General features: G+C 39.5%; 1 protein-coding gene and 1 long non-coding RNA gene across 2 annotated transcripts in view; one reads left to right on the forward strand and one right to left on the reverse strand.

The window, feature by feature from the left end:
- Positions 1–788: 788 nt before the first annotated feature.
- LOC117803019 lies at positions 789–15,692 on the reverse strand. The gene is made up of 3 exons (XR_004626568.1): positions 14,495–15,692; positions 2,040–2,113; positions 789–811 (listed from the first exon to the last, which is right to left on the reverse strand). It is a non-coding gene; the product is annotated as an uncharacterized LOC117803019 (long non-coding RNA).
- Positions 15,693–16,401: 709 nt separating this feature from the next.
- Positions 16,402–23,934, forward strand: part of CNTRL (centriolin) — a 79,015-nt gene continuing 71,482 nt past the window's right edge. The window contains 3 exon segments of the mRNA XM_034664436.1: positions 16,402–16,554; positions 21,400–21,641; positions 23,482–23,612. Coding sequence (XP_034520327.1) covers positions 21,431–21,641; positions 23,482–23,612 — 342 coding nt within the window. The 5' untranslated portion in view covers positions 16,402–16,554; positions 21,400–21,430.

Raw genomic sequence — 23,934 nt, forward strand, 5'->3', positions numbered from 1 at the left:
CCAAGTATGAGCCATTCCTGAGCTATGCATTTATTTCACAGTTATTTAGTGTGCACACACTCTTGGTAGGCGAGTACTGAGGGTGCAAACAGAGACAGTAGCTGCTCTCATGGAGCTTCAGTGTGTGGACTCGTGAATCAGACTGCTGAACTTGGGTCCTGCCTCTGCAATTCAACTGTTGGACCTTGTGCAATTACTTAATAGCTTTGTGCCTCATTTCCCTATCTGTAAAGAGAGAACAAATAAAATATATACTTCATAGTGCTGTGGTGAGAATTAGGTACATTAATTCTTGTAAAAAGCTTAGGACGGAATCTGACCTTGAGTAAATCCTCAGTAAATGTTAGATACTATTAGTAGGGGAGACAGACATTAACTACATATGCATGCTTCTGACTGTGTAATGATAGACTTGAGGTAAATAATAGAACGAAAAGTAACAGTTCTATCAGAGCTCGGGCTTGGGGCTAATGGAAGTTTCCCCAAGAAAATGGCTCTAACTGGAACTCTGAAAGATAAAATGGTATTAACTATATGGGCACTCCAGACTGGGATTAGGGGTTTTAATTCCCGGATTATATGCACATTTTTAATGTACTGCAACTCTTACCACAATTTACTTAAGACCAATTTTATTGATCTGAAGCATATGGAACCAATTTTTTCTAGAGTGAAAAGAACACAGGCCTAGAAGTCAAATACCAAGGTCCCAGTTGTAGGTCTGCCATCAACTCACTGTAGGACAGGGAAGGGTCATTTAGTCTGCTTCTAGCCAGTTCTGTTTCCTCTGTGCTCATCTCTCCTGCACTCCCTGGAATATTTTGAAGGGAATCCCAACATCACCTTATTTTATCTGTAAACATTTCAGTATTTAGCTCCCAAAGACAATAACTTCCTTTTTTTAAACCTCACCCTCAAAAACAATAATTTCTTAATATCATCAAATATCCAGTGTTCACATTTCTGCCAGCAGTTCATGAACTTCAGCCACCACCACCGCCACCACCACCACAATAAAACATCAATAAGTTCCATTAGCCCTGGAATAATGTCATTTAGAGCACTGGATGAAAGTATTAAGTACATACACACAACTATTTTTTTAGCTATCGTCTGTTTGGTAACAGGTATAGGCCTGCATGTTACTTAGCTCATAATGACAGTTAAGTAAGGGAATGATAGCAATGCATCCCATTGATTCATCTGCACTTTTCCCCCTAGCACTTTAATATTTTTTGCCACCATGTAATAGGAGCTGAACACAAAGTACATTACTCAGCTGAATGCAGCCAGCAAATGAGAAACACAGTACTACGATATAATGTCCATTCACCCCACATGCTTTCATCTTGGCTCCATGTGGCCATCAGCTTCCCCAGATGTCTACACATTTCACTGTCTCCATAACTCAGCTGCCACAGCCCTCCCTCATACAACTTTCTGTCAAAGTTGTTATTTCTAAGGTAAAGTACTATATGTACTGTAATATCTTTTGTTAGAATTTAGTATCTTTGTAACTTTATCAGATGGTTGTTCTTTTGTTGTTGTTGTTAATGCTCTAGTTACAACGTTGCATAGATTTTTTTAGCAGTCTGTCTCCCTCTTATTTTTCAGTGTAGCAAAAAGGTCATTAATTAATTATGGAAACCATTTAATGGATGAAATATTGAACTGTAAAAAATCAAATAGAGATTCTTAAAAATTATTTACAAATGGTGCTGTATTTGCACTGTTACCCATAATTTGAGGGAGAACTCAGTAATGAATCCTGGTTTTATTCCCCACTTCAACCTCCCAGCAAATCAGAAAGGTTTTAGAAAAGTAGGAACTTGAAATTCTTGCTCACAAAATTATGGCTTATAAAAACATTAAGTGAACAAAATATGTTCAAAGACATAGATGCTTCTTTTTTATGCTAGGTTATAATTAGATTCTAAAATATGCTATTGCCAAAGTTCTGGGTAACTGTCAATAAAATGATAAACATATTACAATGAACAAACTGTCGCCTACCTCAGTATATCATACTAGCTGTTTACCTTTACTTGAAATGCCAACTCCTTGAATGTCCCAGGTAGTTAGAGAATCAGTTAGCATCAACTCCAGCTGATGCCTGGAAAATAAAATATTTCATAGCTATCACACAGAGGCAAACCTTAATTAACCTGGAATCAATTTAACATGATCTATTAATCAGAAATGTTTATGGTTTTCCTGTATGGGCTCTTGAAGCAAATCTCAAGAAAACAAAATTAAATCAGTGGCCATAGGTGGGGAGAAGGTTAAGAAAAGAACAAAGGATAACAAGGGACTACTGTATTGTCAGAGCAATTGGCTATACATCGATTAAGTTGAACAACATGAAATAGCTGTTTGTGTAGGTCAAGAATATTTGGATACAGGCATATCTATATGGTTTGCTATCGATTGAATGTTTGTGTACCCTCCCCCATTCATACGTTGAAATCTAACCTCCAATGCAATGGCATCTAGAGGTGAGACTTTTGAGAGGTGCTTAGGTCATCAGGGTGGAGTCCTCATGAGTGGAATTAGTGTCCTTACGAAAGAGGCCCCAGGAAATTCCCTCAACCCTCTGCCATGAGGGGTTACAGTGAAAGAGCTATCTGTGAACCAGAAAATGGGCTCTCACCAAACACTAAATCTGCCAGTGCCTTGATCTTGGACTTCTCAGCCTCCAGAACTGTGGGAAATAAATGTCCGTTGTCGATAAGCCACCCAGCCTGTGGTATTCCGTTATAGCAGTATGAACAGACTAAGACATGGTTCAACCTAACATATACTCCCGTGTTTTGTTTTCATTGCCCTACTTTTATAAACTGAAAGGGCTGTGATAAGTTGTCACATAAAAATTAAAATTGTACTCAGTGAGCTCTACTAAGAAATCAAAAACAGTTGAAACAAAAAGAATTTTCAGAATACTGAAGTCCATTAGGCCAAACAGACTGTTTCCTAAGTGTCTATCATGTGCATGGCACAGTCCTAAGGATAGATGTGGGCATAAATAATAAATTGTCTGCCTTCAAAGAATTCATTCTAGAAGAGGAGAGAAATATGTAAACAAATACATGATCATAGAAGGTAATAAGTGCTTCCATAAAAGCCTGTACAAACTACAGTAAGAAGGCAAAGAAGTATTTAATTCTCTGGAGACCACTTTTTAGAGAATCCAGTGTCTGAGATGGGTTGTCAAATGTGAAATACCTTTTGTCAGGAGTGGGGGGTTAAGAGGTGGTGATGAGCATTAAGGAGGGCACTTGATGTAGTAAGCACTGGGTGTTGTATGCAACACATGAATCAGTAAATTCCACCTCTGAAACGAAATACACTGTTAACTAAACTGAATTTAAATTTAAAAAATTTAAAAAAAGAGGATTTCCAGGAAAAGGTAAGAAAATTGCAAAGAGCAGGTAGTGCTGGAGCCAAGAGGACACAATAAAGGGTAGTGGTGAGGGCTGCTGGGAGAGGAGCTGGAGCTGTTGCCAAGACCAGTGGATGAGTGTCTTAATCCACATAGATTTTTCCTGATAGGTCATGGAGAAGTGGTTTTAGGTGGTGAAGTGGCATGATCAGATTTGGGTTTTAACATAATCACACAAGCAACTGAGCGTGGAGAGTGAATTAGAGAAGAGAAGTGGATAAAGCTGGAGTCAGGGAGAATAAAGGAGGCTGTTGGGTATCAGGCAAGTCATGATAACTAAACAAAAACTGATCATTTCTCAAACCTTTTGGATAATCAGTTATTCACAGTGTGTGTTTATTACACGAGGAAAATATTACCTTCTTTTATTGGTTATATAGATAAATAGCATTGGAAATACACACCTAAACGGATGATACACATTGTTGGTGTGTTTGTTACAAAGCAGTCGTTTAGAAAGACTGAAATAATTACGTCGAAGCATAAAGCCGAAGTATCACCCCAAACTACATGCTCAGTATAAGTCCAAAGTAAGGGAAGTGGCATTCTTCTTTGAAGATCATCAGTGCTGCAGTTAATTCTGCTACTGAGGGAAAAACCAACCCAACAGCCAACCGAATTAACCTGATCAAATGTCAGTGTTATCTTTAATTATCAAAGAAACCCTTGGAAGAGTGACAGACCACTTATTTTTCATATCTGGACATTCTTAAAAATTCTTAAGGAAAAGAAAAATAAAATCTTAGAATACCTTTTGGGAATATATATACCTTTTAGGAGATATATATATCTCACACATACACACATACACAAAATATGATAAATATGCTGCAGATATTTTCTCCTAATCCATTGGTCTTGTAACCTTTGCTTATGGCATCAGGAGTATTTAATATTTAGGAGGTCAAAACCGCGTAGAGTTTCTGGGGTTGGTGTTTTGATTAGAAAAGCTTTCCTCAGTCCAAGGGTTACCGAAGTATTTCTCTCTCTGTATATGTTTTTCTCTTTAAAACATTATTAATTGCCTATAATATAGCATAAATAGATAAATAAGTATTTCTATTAATAGGTATTATTACTGATATTTTAATTATGGTGGAAAAATTAATTTTCCCAGAATATATATTGTATACATTGAGGGTAGAATCATTCTTTTTTTTTTTTAATTTGAATATAGTTGACACACAATGTTACATTAGCTTCCAGTGTACAACTTACTGATTTGACAAGTTTGTACATTATGTTATGTTCACCACAAATGTAGCTACCATCTGTCCTGTTACATCACTATTATAATATCATTGACTGTATTCCTTATGCTCTGCCTTTTATTCGGGACTTATTCATTCCATATCTGGAGGCCTGTACCTCTATCTCCTCTGGTCTTGCACATTTTCTGGGTGTAGTAGATGCAGCTGATGCCGTGACCAGACCCCCTTTACTGGGCTTGGTGCACCCATCCTATAGATACTGTGAGTGTTGCCTGCTAAAGTTTCCCGCTTCTCCAGGTAATTGACCTCAGCCGTGGCAGACAGCTTGTCCAGAAATGCTTGGGAAGTTGGGTCCTCTCTCTAGGATTGGTCCATAATCAATAATAGACTGATTCTGGGGGCACAGCTGCCTCACTCCCTTGCTTCAAGGTGGGACAACTTTGTGGTACCATGCACGCTAGAGAGCCCCCCACCCCCACCCCGTGGGATTAGGCTAAAGCTAGACCTCAGTTGACACCACATCTTTGCTTAGCTCCTGCCCTGCCCTGTGCAGCTTCCCTCACGGCTTACAGGTTTCTCTCTAGAGAAGTCTTGCCATAAACCCACTTGCATGAGACTGCATTCCTGTCTCAGGTTCTACATTCTAAATTTACAGATCCTGGGAAGGGACTATCGTCCTGGACCTCGTGTAGAATGTCTCAGATATGGAAGTGGTTCTGAAGCTTCCCTGGAATGGGTCTGGTTTGAATTGAGGCCCATGAGGCCTGTACTGATCCACTTCAGAGCAGGTCTAAAATCCCAAGGAAACTTCCCAAATGCTGAGATGTTCCCAGGGACTCCAGGACTAGAAATGATCCACCAGTGTCGATGACATGGCCAAGGGAGCTATGAAGCTATTGCTGTCTTAGGCTTTCTCAAATCTGCATTCAATTGCATGCCTGGTCCCATCCTAAACTGCAAGTCTCTAGGTATAGTTGGGATGGCTAGGGGTTAGGTTATTGGGTTTTGTAATTGCCTCTTCACTTGACTGTTCTTCTTTCGAGGCTTCAAGTTCCATGAGGACAGGTAGTGGGTCTAACATATACAATGGCGATATACCCCAGAACTTATTATAGTGCCTAAATGACGCTTAGACTCTCAACAAGTTGTTGCCAAATGAATGAATGAATGATTAGGTGGGCCAAAGTAGATATTATTGAAAGGTAGGTTCAGGGTCGATTGTGTATGGCCCTGAATGCCATGTTAATGAATCTGAACTTCATTTTGTATGCAATGGGAAACAAACAAGGACATGTGACCTTGCTGCTCTGACCCTGGGGATGTTGGCCATGTCTTTATGACCTACTAATGCTCTTTGTTCCATGAAAAGAATAGATAGGTAGTACGTTTTACGCAAAGTATTAGTGAAATTGTTCTCCAAGGTAAAATGCAAGCAGAAATTCACGAAATACTGAAATGTCAAACATTTATTCACGACAGCAACTTTAAAAACTGATCTACCATAAAAGTTTTAGATTTTGATAATGTGTTAAACAGGAGCTTTACAACTGCAATGCTTGACTTTATAATTGTGTTGGGACTGATGGACTTGTGTGAGTAGTTAATGAACATTCTCATGGAAGTGATGTTGCAGACATATGTGCTATTGCAATATATTCTTCTGAACAGAGACCAGTAAGCTAATATTTAAACCCCTGACTGAATTCTAAACCATGTCAAGCAGGAGCAATGATAAGAAAATTAGTAAGCAACAAGGTACTGAAAAGTATGATTAAATGTAAAAGGATCTTAAGATTGCAGTTGCATAGATTCAGTCCAGAATATTTTCAGACCAACAGTGTCAAAAACACTCTTATCAGAGATGAGAGTAATTTTTTTTAAAAGATTTTTTAAATTTATTTATGTGACAGAGAGACAGCCAGCGAGAGAGGGAACACAAGCAGGGGGAGTGGGAGAGAAAGAAGCAGGCTCCGAGCAGAGGAGCCTGATGTGGGGCCCGATCCCACAACGCTGGGATCACGCCCTGAGCCGAAGGCAGACGCCTAACCGCTGTGCCACCCAGGCGCCCCAGAGATGACAGTAATTTTTTTAAAAAAAGATTTTATTTATTTATTTGACAGAGAGAGAGAGACAGCCAGCGAGAGAGGGAACACAAGCAGGGGGAGTGGGAGAGGAAAAAGCAGGCTCCCAGCGGAGCAGGGAGCCCAATGTAGGGTCCCAGGACCCTGGCATCAGGACCTGAGCCAAAGGCAAACGCTTAACAACTGAGCCACACAGGCGCCCCAGAGATGAGAGTGATTTTAGCTCTGTTTTAATTTTTGGCCAACTATCTCAGTAACTGAAGCCATCCAAAAGAAAAAAAAATACTTTATTTCAATGGCATGTTTAACATGTCTTCTTTTCACATACGCTTCAATAGTTAGGCCACAAAAGAACAACTTGTGTTACTTGTTTTGTACTCAGTCTCATGCATGGACTCACATTAACACCAAGAAGAAACAAACACAGTGACAAAGATTTGGAGCCAAAAAAGTGTCTGCTCAAATTTCACACTGTATCAGTCCTTCTTAAACAGGCCACAAACATTTGATATTCTCTAATACTGAAATTTTAGTTTTCTCCCTCAACCTTGTGACAAATAGGAAGAAAAATTATACAAGTGGAGTTATCTCAACGTTTCTTAACCACAGCACTACTGACATTTTGGGCAGAATGACTGTAACGGGCATCTAGCTGCCTTGTACATTGTAAATGGTTTAGCAGTATGGCTGGCCTCCACCCACTAGATGTCAGTAGAATGTTTCCATCCAGGACAACAAAATGTCCCTGACACTACCAAATGTACCCTGGTGGGAAGCAGGGCAAAAGGGTCCCGGGTTGAGACTCACCGGATTGCTGTATGCTTTAGCATTTAAAGGGAGAATGTGGAAAGTACTTACTTGTGTCCCTATCAAAGACACAGAATTCAGCAGGCTCTTCACTTGAGCTGTTTGGCCACTTTAAGTTCCCTTAGTTCACAAACAAGAAAGTCATTATTTCAAAGATCATCTCTCTACTGATGACTTCCAAATTTATACCTCCAATTGATATCTGAATGTGGGAGTGCCCCAGGGTTCTGGCTTTTTTCTGTTTTTTAACGTACATTCATTCACTAAGCAATCTCATGCAATCACATGGATTTGAATATTGCCTATATACATCAACACACCTAAATTTCATTCCCTGGACCACTCTTCTAAGCCCTAGAGTTGTAAATCTAACTGCCTTACTCATATCACCACTTGGATATCTAATTGGCATCTTAAACTTAATACATAACCAATGGTTCAAAGAAAGAAAAATCACAAAGGAAATTGGAAAAAAAACTTTGAGATTAATGAAAATGAAGACACAACATACCATAATATATGGGATGCAATGAAAGCAGTGCTTAGAGGAAATTCTGTAGCTATAAACACCTATGTTAAAAAAGAGGAAAGATCTTGGGGTGCCTGACTGGCTCAGCTGGTTAAACGTCTGCCTTGGGCTCAGGTCATGATCCCAGGCTCCTGGGATCCAGTCCCTCGTCAGGCTCCCTGCTCAGCAGGGAACCTGCTCTCCCTCTGCCTCTCCCCCTGCTTATGCAATTGAGGGTGTGCTCTCTCTCTCTCTCTCTCTCTCTCAAATAAATAAAACCTTAAAAAAAAGGAAGAAAGATATCAAATTACAAGCTAACCTTCACCTTAAGAGAGTAGGAAGAGAAGAGGAAACTAAATGCAAAGCAAGTCAAAGAAAGGAAATAAAAAGGATTAGAGTGGGAATTAGAGAATAGAAAAACAATAGAGAAAATCAACCTAACCAAAAGTTGGTTCTTTAAAAAGATCAACAAAATTAGCAAACCTTTAGCTAAGCTCTCTGAGAAAAAAGACTCAAATTACTAAAATAATGAATGAAAGAGAAGACGTTATTCCTAATATTCCACAAATAGAGAGGATTATAAGGGAATACTATGAACAACTGTATGCCAACAGATGAAATTAAAAAACAGATGAAATAGAAAAGTTACTAGAAATACGTAAACTACTAAAATTGACTGAAGAAGAGATAGACAATCAGAAAAGACCTCTAATAAGTAAAGAAATTCGATTAGCAATTTAAAAACTACCCACAGAGAAAAGCCCAAGTCCAACGGCTTCACTGGTGAATTTCGATCAAACATATAAAGAAGAATTAATGCCAATTCTTCTCAAACTCTTACAAAAAATAGAAGAGGAGGGAACACTTCCCAATTCATTCTACCAGACCAGTATTATCCTGATACCCAAAGACATCATAAGAAAATTAGAGACCAATATCATTTATGAAAATATATGCAAAAATCCTCAACAATATACTACCAAACTAAGTCCAGCATATAAAAAGATTATACACCATGAGGAAGTGGGATTTATCCCAGGAATGTAAGGTTGGTTGAATATCCCAAAATTAATGTAAAACGCCATAACAACAGAATGAAGAATAAAACCCACATGGTCATCTCAATAGATGAAGAAAAAGCATGTTACAAAATTCAGTACTCTTTCATGATTTAAGACAAAACAAAACAACAAACACTCAACATGCTAGAAATAGAAGAGAACTTCTTCAACCTGATAACAGCATCTAAGAAAAATCCACAGTTAACATCATATTTCAACGGTAAAAGACTGAATGTTTTCCTCCTAAGATCAGGAAAACACAAGGATGCCTACTCTTCCCACTTCCATTCAACATTATACCGGAAGTTCTAATCAGGACAGTTAGGTAAGAAAAATAAATAAAAGGAAGGAAAGGACAAAGTGACACTATCTCCATTTGCAAATGACATGATCTTGTATATAGAAAATCCAAAGGAATCCACTAAAAAAAATAAATAAATAAAACATTAAAATTAAGAAATAAGCTCAGCCAGGTTGTAAGATACCGGATCTATATACAACAGTCAATTGTATTTCTATACAGCAGCAATGATTAAACTGAAATGAAATTAAGAAAACACTTCCAGGGGTGCCTGGGTGGCACAGTGGTTAAACATCTGCCTTCGGCTCAGGGCATGATTCCGGTGTTGTGGGATCGAGCCCCACATCAGTCTCCTCCACTATGAGCCTGCTTCTTCCTCTCCCACTCCCCCTGCTTGTAGTTCCCTCTCTCGCTGGCTGTCTCTATCACTGTTGAATAAATAAATAAAATCTTTAAAAAAAAAAATAAAACACTTCCATTTAAAATACCATCAAAGAAAATAAAGTACTTAGAAAAAGACTGAAAGAAGTATAAAATTTATATTTTGGAGGGGCGCCTGGGTGGCACAGCGGTTAAGCGTCTGCCTTCGGCTCAGGGCGTGATCCCAGCGTTATGGGATCGAGCCCCACATCAGGCTCCTCCGCTGGTAGCCTGCTTCTTCCTCTCCCACTCCCCCTGCTTGTGTTCCCTCTCTCGCTGGCTGTCTCTGTCTCTGTCGAATAAATAAACAAAATCTTTAAAAAAAAATAAATTTATATTTTGGAAACTACAAAACATGTGGAAAGAAATTAAACTTAAATAAATAGAAAAACATCCCATGTTTATGAGTCAGAAGACTTAATAACATTAATGTTGTTGTATGCCCCAAACTGATCTACAGATTTAACACCTAATATGGCTCATCTAGCCTCTTTGGCTGTGGCACCTAATTTACAGTTTTATTGTTCCAACTGTGCTCTAGCCCTACTGATGAATTTCTGGTTTCCTGATGTTGTTCTCTCAAGTATCTTTAGTCTTTGACCGGCTACCTATTCCTTTTGCCTTCGATGCTCTTCCCAGCTTCCTCATGTGAGTAATTCCCATTGATTGTCCTCAGGTCTCAGTTTACAAACCCTTTTTTCTAAGGTATCTTCCTTAATCTACTTTGAAGAGAATAAATGCTTCTTTCTGTGTGTGCATTGAAGATCCTATTCTTACTGAGTTTCAACACTTCCTATACAATTCCACCAATCTCTTTTTATACTCTACTTGTCTGGATTCCCTTAATGAAATGTACACGTCTGGCAGCAGGGCTGAGTCGTATTTGCCGTATTTACCGAACAAAGGAACTGAACAAATTTAAGAACTCACATGCTGATTTTGTCAAATGATGCTTCTTTCTTTAGTTTCCACCACCAACTAGGGTAGTCGTTCTGAGTCTTGTCTGCACATTAAAGTCATTTGGGGAGCTTTTAAAAATCTTGAGTCCTAGGTCATACCATGGGCTGATTCAATCAAGGTCTCTGAGCGGGGTGGGGTGGGGTGGGCAGGCATGAGTATTTTTAAGCTCCTCTGATAATTAAATATACAACCAAGGCTAAACCACTGTGCTAGAAGTAGATTCTCTTCTATGAGACCATCTCCTAAGATTCAGTTTCGTCTCTTTTCTTTCACCTTTTTAGAGTACCAGCTGGAACCTAAGCATTACCCTAAGTGAAGGCCACCTAAGGCATAATTACTAAGGAGGTCCTCAGAAATTATTACAATAAGTATTTAAGAGGAGTTCAATTTCCTGCATCAAGCTACATGGAGATGGGAAGATAATTCTGACAATAGACATTGCCTTTCTGACTTTCATTGGGTTCAGCCTCAATAGGCTATGCTTGAGCCACCAGGAAACCCCAATAAGAGGCTGGCTAAAAACGCTTAAGTCTCCATGGGGCATTGAGAAGACAAGAACTCAGTAGTATGGTTTTGATTGGTTATAGTGGTGATTAGCATTAATACTAATAAAGAGTTTATTATATCTGGAAAGGACATAAAAGGGGGAAAAAAAGAAATAATGACGAGAGGCCAGGACCTCCAGCTGCAAGGAGCGTATTAGTTAATAGCTTCCAGTTGTTAATGCTTTCAAGACCCACGTTAGCTTTCAAGCCGAGGCTGTGCCCTTGACAGGCAGCCCTGAGCCAATGACTTAACAGTAGAGCCTGGCCATTTCTATGTAAGAAAATAACTTTATCTTTTAAGACTGAAAGATGATGATAATGTTAACTGTAAATTGAAGGAGGTAAGCTAGATGATATGACTGAACCCTGAGGTTCTCTCTAGTTCTTATTCCATAAATCTGTTGAAAAGAATCTGGTAAAGTTTTATATGGACTGTCAATCCTCATCTCTGATTCACCTATCAATACAAATATGGTATTTTCCTCCTTCTAGAAATTTATCTCTAGTTCATTCTCCTTTCTGCTGTTATCCTGAATTTATTCCCTTTTGATGATATCTATAGGGTGATATTTTGAGACAAAGTGAATATCTTATTCCCCAACTATATTTCATATAATGGTTTTAACATCTCTTGATGAGCTGTGTCTGAATCAAATATGTTACAGGTTGCAAAATGGCAATTTCCTAACTTGGGCATTTCATCTATATTTATTAGCTGGAATGCTTCTGAAAGAAAGGGTTTCCCTTTTGAAGAAATTTGAAATGTTAACTTACAAAAGCTTTAAAATTAGGAAGGAACTTATAGGAATTTAAAGCTTAAAATATTTCAAAGCTAGATACAAGCCAGTAGCATTTGGAGGCTGTTCTGATCTTAAATATTCTCTGGTCACCTAGGAGAGCCACTCCAACCCTAAAGAGGTGAATGGTAGATAACAGTCTCCATTCAGGTGGTATGGTTCAGAGACAGAGGGGTTCAAGTTTTGCCTGAGTGGGGTCTGGTTTGGACCTGAGCACAAAAGTCTGGTCCTGGCCTTTACATCTGAACTCACAGGGCAGGCCTCAAATTCTTCAAGTCTTGGTGTCATTACAAACATTGGCACTGGAAACAGCCCAAGGTTAACCTAGATAGGGTTGTTATAAATCACTGGATATTGTAGGCCTTCCCATCCGGACCCAACCCATACACGGATTCACATGGAACACCACCAAGTCTCTAATTTTATTCCATTATCAGAGTGTCTTACTTTTCTGTATTTCCCACTAAACTGCAATCTCCTTCAGGGTAAAAACTGTGTCTATCTCATTCACCACTGCATTCCCACAAATCTGGCACATAATAGGGCTTTACTATATATAGACAAAACAAATAGAGAGGAAAGCAAGGAGAGATGAATAACAATAAAAACAAAATTGAACCCAGTACATTGAGAAGAGATTATCAATGGTTTTGCAAACCAAGCCCAAGGAATTTGGTATTTTGCAGACAGGTCATCCTATATTATTTTATACATTTAGGTTATTTTCACACATCAATATTTGTAAGTATCTAATATAAAATTTGCATCTAGACATAGTACATGATTTTATATTGCAAATTATACCTTACTCTGTGACATTAAAAAGCATTTATTTTATTTTTTTATTTTTTTTAATTTTTTTGAGTATTTATTTATTTATTTCACAGAGATAGACAGTCAGAGAGAGAGGGACCACAAGCAGGGGAGTGGGAGAGGAAGAAGCAGGCTCCCAGCAGAGGAGCCGGATGTGGGACTCGATCCCAGAACGCCGGGATCACGCCCTGAGCCGAAGGCAGATGTTTAACAACTGTGCTACCCAGGCGCCCCTATTTTATTTTATTTTTTGTTATTTTTTTACTTATTTAAATTCAATTAGTTAACATATAGTGTATTAGTTTCAAATGTAGAGTTCAGTTATTCATCCGTTGCATATAACACCCAGTGCTCCTTATATCACATGCCCTCCTTAAATGCCCATCACCCAGTTACTCCATCTCCCAAACCCCTTCCCTTCCTGCAACCCTCAGTTTCCTATAGTTAAGAGTCTCTTACGGTTTGTTTCCCTCTCTGATTTCATCTTATATTATTTTTCCCTCCCTTCCCCTATGATCCTCTGTTTTGTTTCTTAAATTCCACGAGTGAAACTATATAATTCTTTCTCTGATTGACTTATTTCGCTTAGCATGATATCCTCCAGTTACATCCACATCAATGTAAATAAGATTTCACAAGCATTTATTTTAAAATACATTTGTAATTTAGTTAACTTTTTCTTAAGATTTTATTTATTTATTTGTGAGAGAGAAAGGGCACACGCACAAGCAGGGGGAACAGCAGGTAGAGGGAAAAGCAGGCTCCCCGCTGAGCAGGGAGCCTGATTCAGGACTTGATCCCAGGACCCCCGGGATCATGACCTGAGCCAAAGGTAGACACTTAACCAACGAGCCATCCAGGCCTCTCTATAGTTAAGTTTTAAATCACAGAAAGAAATGGCAGTAACGGAAGCTGTCATTCCTGCCTGACCAGCTAGTCTGATTAGCCTCTAAAGCAAATTTGCAAAATCATTAAACTGGGTTTCAAAACATGAGGCAAGTTCAACCAAACAAAATAACTTTGCTATCATTGGGAAAGAACTGAGGGACAGCTAAGCCACTCTACCATGGCTAATATTTGTATTGTAAATGCAACAGAAGAGAAACAACTTCTTCATATTGAGTTAAATACAAATTAGTGTGGAATGAATGAGGTACCCTCACTCCTTTCCTATTCTACTCGTGCTTTGGGGAGGGAATTTCTTGTAGCACGTGAAGAGAGGCAGTTAACAGTGTAATTACCTAGAGAAAGGTTTCCCCTCTGACATCTCTAAGGCCTGAGGTCTGTCCAACACCTTCATGCTAGACATTAGTAGAGGGTACTGTATCTGGATGAAGGAGGAAAATTTGTCAGTAAGGGATTGGAGAGTACCCATCAAGGTGAACTGGATATTGACTGAGAGACTACCCACAGGAAAAGTATTTTGCACTATCCTCTGGATTTTGTGTATATTTTTGATGGGTTTTAATATTTTTGTATATTTTGTGTATATTTTTGATAACATTGATAATGAACTACACCAGCACACCGTGATTTGATAATGGAACCCACCTGAATATCATTACAGAGTGCGAGGCATAGCAGCGAGGTCACACAATAAACCCAGTTCTCCGGTGGAAAAGAGAAAAAGAAATGAAAGTCAAAACAAACAAAAAATGATAGAACTGAACTTCAGCAATGTACACATTCCAAACTAACAAATTATCATCTAACTTCAATAAAAAATGGATACATCTTCCTTTTAAATTTAAAATCTGCAGCTTTTCAGGAATTTCAGCTTTACTACAACTCCAAGGGCATAAATAGTGGGAGACATGTGTGGAGGACCATTCATGTAAATGTGAATGTGAATAGTGCCCCCTGTTGGAAGTCACCCAAACTCCCTATTGAGGTGAATCCCCTTCTGACTTGAGGAAAAACTAGACGTGCCCAATGTGGCTTATAATATGGCCCCTCTGCCACCTTCTTCTTTTTAGCCTCTTCACTCCAGATTTTTGCACCAACTATAATGATCAACTTAACCAGCTGATTGTCATGTTCTTTCTTCCCCTTTTCCTGGGGTTTGCCCAAGTTGTTCCCTTTGCCAAGCAAATTCTTCCCCCACTGTCCTACACCTTGACTAAATTCTTTTCCTCTTTCAGGCCTAGGATGAAATATCACTTCTGGAAAACCTTTGCCTAAAAACAAAATAAATAAAACATATTGAGAACTTACTTTGGGGCCCGCACTTCTCTAAGTTCTTTCACAGGCATTAACTTTTATAATTATCAGGAAAACTGTAGGAAGTAGGTACGATTATCCCATTTTGTGGATGAGGAAACTGAGGCACGGATAGAGGGAATTTCTAAAACATTGTTACAAAGACGGGACCATGAACTCTCTGATAAAGTCAGAAACGGATTTGGTTAAACGGTTAAGAATGAGGGATTGGGTATCATAATGAAGTTAAGCATTGTGGTGGGATGGGGGGTCTTTTGAGCAAATGAGTTAAGATTCGAAGGTAATGGTTAAAGAGAAGTAGTGACTGCATTGAAGACTTCTGGAGATGGTGCAGCCTCTGACGGTGGTGCCACGGTTCAAGCTACAAGCCGGGAAATGAGAGGCTGGAGTGGAGGAAGGTGTCCTTGACGATGTTTTTGGTTATTCTTAAAGATTTTATTTGTTTATTTCCAGAGCGAGTGGGGGAGGCAGAGGGGAAGGAAGAGAGAGTCCCAAGCAGACTCCCGCTGAGCATGGAGCCCCACGTGGGGCTCGATCTCACCACCCTGACATCATGACCTCAGCCGAAATCAAGAGTCCGAGCTCAACCGACAGAGCCACCCAGGCGCCCAGACGTTCATTTTTGTTTGTTTTTTGTTTTTAAATTCACAGAATCTGCTAAGTTCTCTTTAAATAACCGCTGGGTGGATGCTGTGAAACGCGGCACTTCCAGGCAAGCCCTAACTGAAGTCTCCTCAGCTTCTTGCTTTTCTTTCTCTGTTCCCCACCAGAGGAATATTCTCCACAGCCCACGGGAACATTCGCTGCCCGGATTTCCAGGCTGGTCTCGCTCCCTTCACCTCAGGTGGCAGCCGAGTCCAAGCTCAGCACTTCATCCACGTCCGGCCGCACTGGTCCCTGAAGGCGAGAATTCGCCCCAGAAACAGGCCGCGCGAGGAGGAGAAGCTGCTGCCAGTATCGGAAGGGCGGCGGCTTGGTTGTGGCACGAAGTCTGTCCCTCAGGTCGGCCTGTGGCCCAGCACTCCGCAGGAGCGTGTCCGAGCCTCGGCGTGAGGCAGCTGCGGCTTAGTCTCGGGTAAGGGAGATGGGCTCGTCGGCGGCTGCAGCAGAAAACCTCGCCCCCCACAGGCTCCACACAGTTAGGAAGCCTCGCGTCCCTGAGGACCCGAGGCAGAGGCGGCAAAAGCAGCGGGAAGCCCGGCCCCGCCTCTTCAACGGATCCGGGAGGGGCGTGGCCGCAGCAGACCCCGCCCACGCCGCGCGCGGGGCCCCTGGGCAACCGGCACAACACAACAAAATGGCTGCCGCGTCGCTGGACGCTTAAGGGAAAGGAGCTGCGCGTCTCCCGCCCCGCCTCATCCCGCGGGTCTGCTCCGCTCGGCTCCTCGGCGGTGAGTGCCAGGCCTGATCGAGGCCGTTCTCTGGCATCGGGCGGAGCCGTGGGGGCCGGCGGCGAAGGCGGGAAGGCCTGGCCCGAGCGTGGGGTGGGCCGGCTGGGGATGGATGCGGGGACGGGGGCGTGTTCCTGGGAATTGGGATTGGATGAGAAGGAGGGGACGGCCCGGAACGGGCGTGGAGAGGAGGATGAAAAGAGGGAGGTTTGGATGAGTAGTGAGAAGGTCACGCGTGGGGATGGCGGGGGCGCTTGGGGGTAGAGAGCCAGAATTTGTGGGGAGGTGTGGACGTTGGGGTGCGGCGCCGAGAAGGATGGGGGTCCCGCCACCCAGAGGAGGAGGGAGGGGCTGGAGTGTGCCAGGTGTCTGTAGGGAATGACGAGGATAAAGGACGTTTTGGGTGTTCTCACGAGTGTCATGGTATATCGGATGGAGTATAGTACGTTGACAATGAGGAAAGTTAGGATATTGGGAAGAAATGTTAAATGGAAGAGCAAATATTTTGTTGTCTAATGGTTAAAGGGTGGGTGAATTTTCATGTCAAAACTTGGGTTCAAGTTTTGACTCGGCCACCTTGTGTTACTTAACCCGCTCTGTGTCTTTGGGTATGTTCCTTAATCTTCCTGAGCATATTTTCCCGTTTGTAAAAATAACGGCTGGTTACCTTTGAGCCTACACTATGTGTCAAATTCAATTCTAAGCCCTTTGCATGTATTAACTAATTCAGAATTTAAAATAACTTGCATGAGGTAGCCATCTTCTGTTTGAAGATGAAACTGAGGATCAGAGAGGTTAAGTAATTTACCTAATGTCAGTAAGTGGAGAAGCAGGATTTGAACTCGGGCTGTTTGGTCCCAGAATCCAAGCTCTTAATTCTCAGTGAAACACTGCCACTTGTAAATGAGGTTAATAATTCTGACCTTATACCTCATGTGTGAGAATTTAAATTTCCTAATGTCTTTAGAGTGCTTAGTACAGTCCTCTTTTCATTCATTCAACAAATATTTATTGTGCGTCAAATAATAGAACCTCTGCTGTCTTGTAGCATAGAAACAAGCAATAATCAAGTTGTTGCACAAATGATTATTTAATTCTAATTATAAGATGTTATAAAGGAGACTACTTGGTGCAAAGACAATGTATAATAGGGAGATGTAAACCTTTTGTGTATCTTGAGTGTAGAAACACTGCTTTCTCAGTTTTATTTTTAAAGCCTGACACAGTTCTTAGTGCATAAAAGTTAATAAAATTGAATTACTGAATAAATATATTAATGGGAGGAGATGGGCAGCATGGGCTTTTAGGCAGACACTCCCCTCTTATTTTTTTAATCTCCTCCCTTTATGAAAACTACATATAATTCAGAAATAAATATATTTAATTTTGTTTATTTACTTATTTTTACAATTTTATTTTTAAAGCACATGCCTCTTAGCGATCCTCAAGTTTGAGTATATATATTCTTATTTAGAAAGACACACCCTTACAGAATCAGTATTACTAAGAGATTTGTTTCCATGGCGGAATGGTGTGATAGTAGCAATAGAAGTTTTTGCCACACTTGGGAAATTAGGACCAAAAGCATTGCCGCTGGCATAAATAGCAGCTATATGAATTGGAGGAGGCTTTTCTGATCTATATGGATAGTTTAACATGAAAAAATGAAAGAGAAAGTAAAGACACATAGAAGTTTGCAGTTTAAAGTGGACTGAACTGTTGGCACAAGGCAGTTGGCCATATTGTAATGTATAACTGTGAAATAATGATCACTTTTTAAAAGCAAATGTAGCAGACTTTTGTTCTTTTCAAACTAGTCACTTAAGAAGCTAGATCATGAGTTCAGTGATGTTATTATATTAAATTTTCTGTGTTTCCCTCAGGAATTATCTTATAGGATATGCTATCTGTTGATCAAAGTCAGTTAGTGTCATTTATTCTAGTTTATTTTGTGTGAGGCACCATGCTAGGCTCTAGAGAACAAATCAAACGTGATCTGGACTCCAGAAAACTCAGTCAGCAATATGACATGGTAATGAAGACCCGGGCTTTGAAATCAGATCAGGATTCAAGCCTTGGATTAACCAATTAGTTATGGGACTTTGAACAAATTACTTAACCTTTTAATCTTTAAAGGGGGAGATGATAACACTTATTTCGTGGAATTGTTATATTTAATCCTCCTAATGTGATCATATGTGTAAGAGCTTATTACAATATTTGACAGACGGTAAAGTTAATGTTCAACCTGGGAAAATTAAAACAAAGTGTAGTTAAAGTGATGGGTCTGATTTTCTGGTGAGATGTATAAATAATTCTGAAACCAGGACCCAAAGAGGAATTCCAGTCATGTTTTGGGTAAGATCAGCATTTCTAGAATGACTATGTCATCATAGAAAGATATTACATCTGTTAATTGTTGGTTAATTGATTGACTATATTAATGGTGCCTCTCTTTTCCATGTATTATATATGTTCTAACCATTTAACAAATAAGTTTCTTCATAATCCCAGCCTGTATAATAATACCTATATACTTGTGAAGGTGTTCACACATCAAAGCATTATAATATCTCATTCTAATACCAATTTATGTAGCATTAACATTGGAGCTGCCCAAAATCTTTGAATTGATAACTTTTCTAAAAATTAAAGATTTTATTTGAGAGAGAGAGTGAGCAAGAGAGAGAGCACGAGTGGGGATAAGAGGCAGAGGGAGAGGGAGAAGCAGACTCCCCGCTGAGCAGGGAGCCCAAAGCACCGGGCTCAATCCCAGGACCCTGCGATCATGACCTGAGCCGAAGGTAGACACTCGACTGACTGAGCCATCCAGGTGCCCCAACCTTTCTAAAAATTAATTTGTGTTTTGACTTCACATTTTTTTTAAGATTTTATTTATTCATTCATTCAACAGAGATAGAGACAGCCAGCGAGAGAGGGAACACAAGCAGGGGGAGTGGGAGAGGAAGAAGCACTCCTAGTGGAGGAGCCTGATGTGGGGCTCGATCCCACAATGTCGGGATCACGCCCTGAGCTGAAGGCAGACGCTTAACCGCTGTGTCACCCAGGCGCCCCTGTCTTCACATTTTAAGAAGGGAGAATAGGGGAGATTATGGATATTGAGCAAAAATAGCATCATTGTTGATACAGCTTTGCTGAAAACCTATCCATTTTATAAGATTTTTTTGTCTAAAAGCTTGTCAAACTTATGATTTTTGCAATGGTTATACTTGTAAAGTAATAGTGTATCATGAAAATCTGTTTTGCATAAACCTAGCCTTGCACATTTGGACTCTTGGTGTTGAGGACTAATATTGCACAAGAAGATATCCTTTTGTTAAGGTACTAAATAATTGCATTTTATCAGTTCTTCAAGAGTAATTCATTAGATAAAATTAATTAGCTGCTTTCTGCTAAGTTCCGCCCTAGGCCTAGAATAAACCAGTGAACAATATCCCTGCTTTCATGGAACTTATATTCTACTAGATTAGTTATGTGATTTGAAATACAAATTAGGAGGACTGATTCTCATTGTTACTATAGCTAGCATTGTGTCTGACCTAGTCATTTACCAGTCTGGGCTTTAATTTTCTTTTCTGAAAAATAAAGGGATTTGACTAAGATCCCTTTCATCAATAAGTGCTTTTATTCCTTCTGAGAGACCCAAACTTCCACAAAATTGGTTATGTTTAACAAGGCAGATAAAAATATTCTATGATTTCATTTACATATAGTTCAAAAATAGCTTATGGAGTGCCTAGCTGGCTCAGTTGGAAGAGCACGTGACTCTTGATCTCAGGGTTGTGAGTTTGAGCCCCATGTAGGATGTAGAAATACTTAAAAATAAAAATCTTAAATAGTTAAAAAAATATCTGGCATTAGAAATCAGGGTAGCGATTACCCATGTATGTGGGCTAATGACTGGAAGGGGGTACAAAGTGGCTTTTGGGGCTCTGGTAATATTCTGTTTCTTGATCTGGATACTGGTATTCACTGTATAAAAATTCATGTAGCGGTACACTTATGATTCGTGCATTGTTCTATGTGGGAGGAATGGGGGAAGTGATAAATTCGGTTTGGACAGACTGAGTTTAGGATGGCAATGAAATATCAAGTAGACAATTGGGAACAGGAATCTGGAACTCAGAGGTTGGATTAAAGATATAAACATCAATATACAGGTGACATTGGGAGTCATGGGTGTGCATTAGATTGTCTAAAGTGAGACTGGAGAGAGAATAGAAGAGACTCGAGGAGCTCTGACATTTGAAGATTGAATACAGGGCATGAGCCAGCCAAGGAAGCCAAGGAGTAGCCACAAAGGCAGGAGGATACCAGGAGAATGTGGTGTCCCAGAAGTAAAAGAAGAAACTTTATCAGGAAAGGGAGAGTAATTGTCAGTATTAAATACTGCTGGTTGCCAAACGTTTCCAGCTTCCTACATTCTAGGACCCTTTGTGCTGTGACTAGTTTGGTCCAATACAGAAGAGAAATGACAGGTGAGACTTCTGGCTGGAGCATGTGTCAATACAAGAGCTTTTGGAAGTCTCTTTTCCCTCTGGCAAGGTGATCAGTAGTGTTTGAAGCAGTGTCTGCTCCCATCAGCTTGGAGTGGTATGGGTCCTAGCATCTGTAGCCTCTGAGTTTGTAACTTCGTCATCTTCAGAACACTAGAAATAAGGGCGCTTGGCTGGCTCAGTTGGTAGAATGTGTGACTCTTGATCTCGGTATCATGAGTTCAAGCCCCACTCTGGGTGCAGAACTTAAAAAAACTCTAGAAGTAGATTAATAGTTATGGGCGCTCTAAAAAATTAACCTTGTTAAATATGCTGAAATCTCTTACAGGTTTTGATGGACACCTGGCTTTATTCTTGCCATGAAGAAAAGTTCTCAGCAAACATTTTCCAATGCAAAGATGCCACCATCACCTCACTCTCCTAGTCCACCATCCCTTATGTCCAATATGAGATCTAGGTCACTTTCACCTCTAAGTGGATCTGACAGTCTTCGTTTTGGAGGACAATGGAATGAACAAGTTGAGATTACAGATGAAAACACGGTACTTTTGGACAGCCAAGACCATAAAAGTAATGCTTTTTAATCAAAGAATTTGAACACATACTCTAGAGTAGAGATGGACAATTACCAAACTTACATTTTTGGTCCAAGTGAAATATATATCTTCGTACTAACATGACCTATTGTTTATATCTGCAGGAAGTATATAAGGGCAGTGGAAGATGAAGGCTTCTGGGTGAGGGTGAAGCTGTCTGAAAGAGTTAGGAGAAGAGAATTTCCAGAAAGAGGAGGCTTTATTTCCTGTGGCGGGAGAGTACCTTAAAGCTCATATGCCAAATTTACCATCATCCTTAGTTAGAGGAAAAGCATATCTGTTCACTTCAGAGTGGAGTGTCTTAATTCAGTACAAAAATATAATCTACCCTTGGGCTATTCTAGTCTGCTTATAGTCAAACTGCTTATCATGTTCCTGTGAGGGACATGTATATGTTCCTCCAAGGTTTTGCTTTTATTTTTTTCTTAAAAGCAGTCTGTTCATGTGGGAATCTGTTTTCAGAAATATATTCTTTTTTTCTAAGAGACCCTTTAACATGACTGAATGTGAATGAAAACTATGTGATTTCTTTGCTAAGTCAGGAAGTCACAGCTATCTAGCTGCTCAGTTTTTATTACTAAACCTTATCAGCAATTGAGTTTAAACTGTACTCTTGCTGTCAGTTGGTACACTGTTGACTCTGATTTGATTAATATTTTAGAATATTATTTTCTTTCCTAGAATAGCCCAAATTAAAGGAAAAAATCACTTTATTTTGAACCCAGATAAATGTAATATTAATGTATTGTAAATAATCTTAGGGAAGTTTTGTCATACAGCCTGAATCTGAACCCAGCATTGATTTTTTCTGACTCAAAGAAAGAATTTTCTTTTTACAGCTGCTTTTGTAAAATGTAAGATCGCTTTGAGAAGCTTTGACAGCAATGTCCAGCTTAGGGCAGGAGTGCTGTCCATCAAGTTAGTACTTTATAAAATACGTTGTGTTATTCTCTGTTTAAAAGAACAACAAATTTGAGTTTTTCACCACTAAAAAAAGAAAAAAAGGATTTTTAAGAATTCCAGTGTTTCTGAAATTTAGATTGGAATTTAAAAAAACAAAAACAACTAGAGTAGTGACAGCTTATTTAAAACAAAACAAAACAAAACAAAAAACTAAGTAATTTAGCACTGTAATAAGTGGATAACCGTAAAAAAAAAGACCCAAAAACTAGGGGGTGCCTGGGTCGCTTAGTCAGTTAAGCCTCCCACTCTTGATTTTGGCTCGGGTCTTGATCGCAGGGCTGTGAGATCCAGCCCTGCTTTGGGCTCTGCTCTTGGCGTGGAGCCTGCTTGTGATTCTCTCTCTCCCTTTCCTCTGCGCCCCTTCTCTCTCTTTCCCTCTCTCTCTCTCCTTCTCTAAAAACAAAACAAAACTACTAACATCAAAAATATTGCTGAAACTTTAATGCTGCATGTGATTAAAAGTATAAGTTTTGGATTCTTATGCCTGGGTTCAAGTCCTGGATTTCCACATCATTAGCCACAAGATCTTGAGCAAACTATTGTAGTTTTTTTTAAATAAATGGGAATAGTGATTTCTATTTTAAATGTTGTACAAATTAAATTGTAAGTGTAAAGCGTATAGTGCAAGCTTGGGACAGAGCTAATATTTATAAAGTATAACTTACTATATATGTATGCAATTATTATAATGCTATATAAAGTAAAATATAATTAAAACATTGCAATTAGAACTAACCAGCTATTTTTATATTTGCATGTCATAAAAATTTTTTTTGTTATATATCATCAAAATAATTTGTTTTTCAGAGGTGTCCTCTTCTACTGATGATAATCTGTTTCTGTAATTTCAGAAGCCGATTCACATGCAGGAGTCCGATACATTACAGAGGCCCTTGTTAAAAAACTTACTAAACAGGACAATTTGGCCTTGGTAAAATCTCTGAACCTTTCACTTGCTAAAGATGGTGGCAAGAAATTTAGGGTAGGTTACCAGCATTGTTTTTTAATTTTTCTGTGTTTTAAAACTGAAAGTTAAAAGACTATACTAGATTTACAATAACATTTCATCCTAATGTCACCTAATTTGTAGCAGACCTTGTATTGTTTCCAGTGGAAGTTCTATATCGGAGGTATGACATCTTCACGTTCATAAGCTCCTATTATTCTATACATTATTGGATTCTTTCTAGAGATGGGGTTGGCAAACTATATAGCTTGTAGGCCAAATCACGCCTGCTGCCTATTTTTGTAAATAAAATTTTATTGGAACACAGCCACACTTATTTGTATACATATTGTCTGTG

Source organism: Ailuropoda melanoleuca, chromosome 7, assembly GCF_002007445.2.
Source record: "Ailuropoda melanoleuca isolate Jingjing chromosome 7, ASM200744v2, whole genome shotgun sequence".
NCBI lineage: Eukaryota > Metazoa > Chordata > Mammalia > Carnivora > Ursidae > Ailuropoda > Ailuropoda melanoleuca.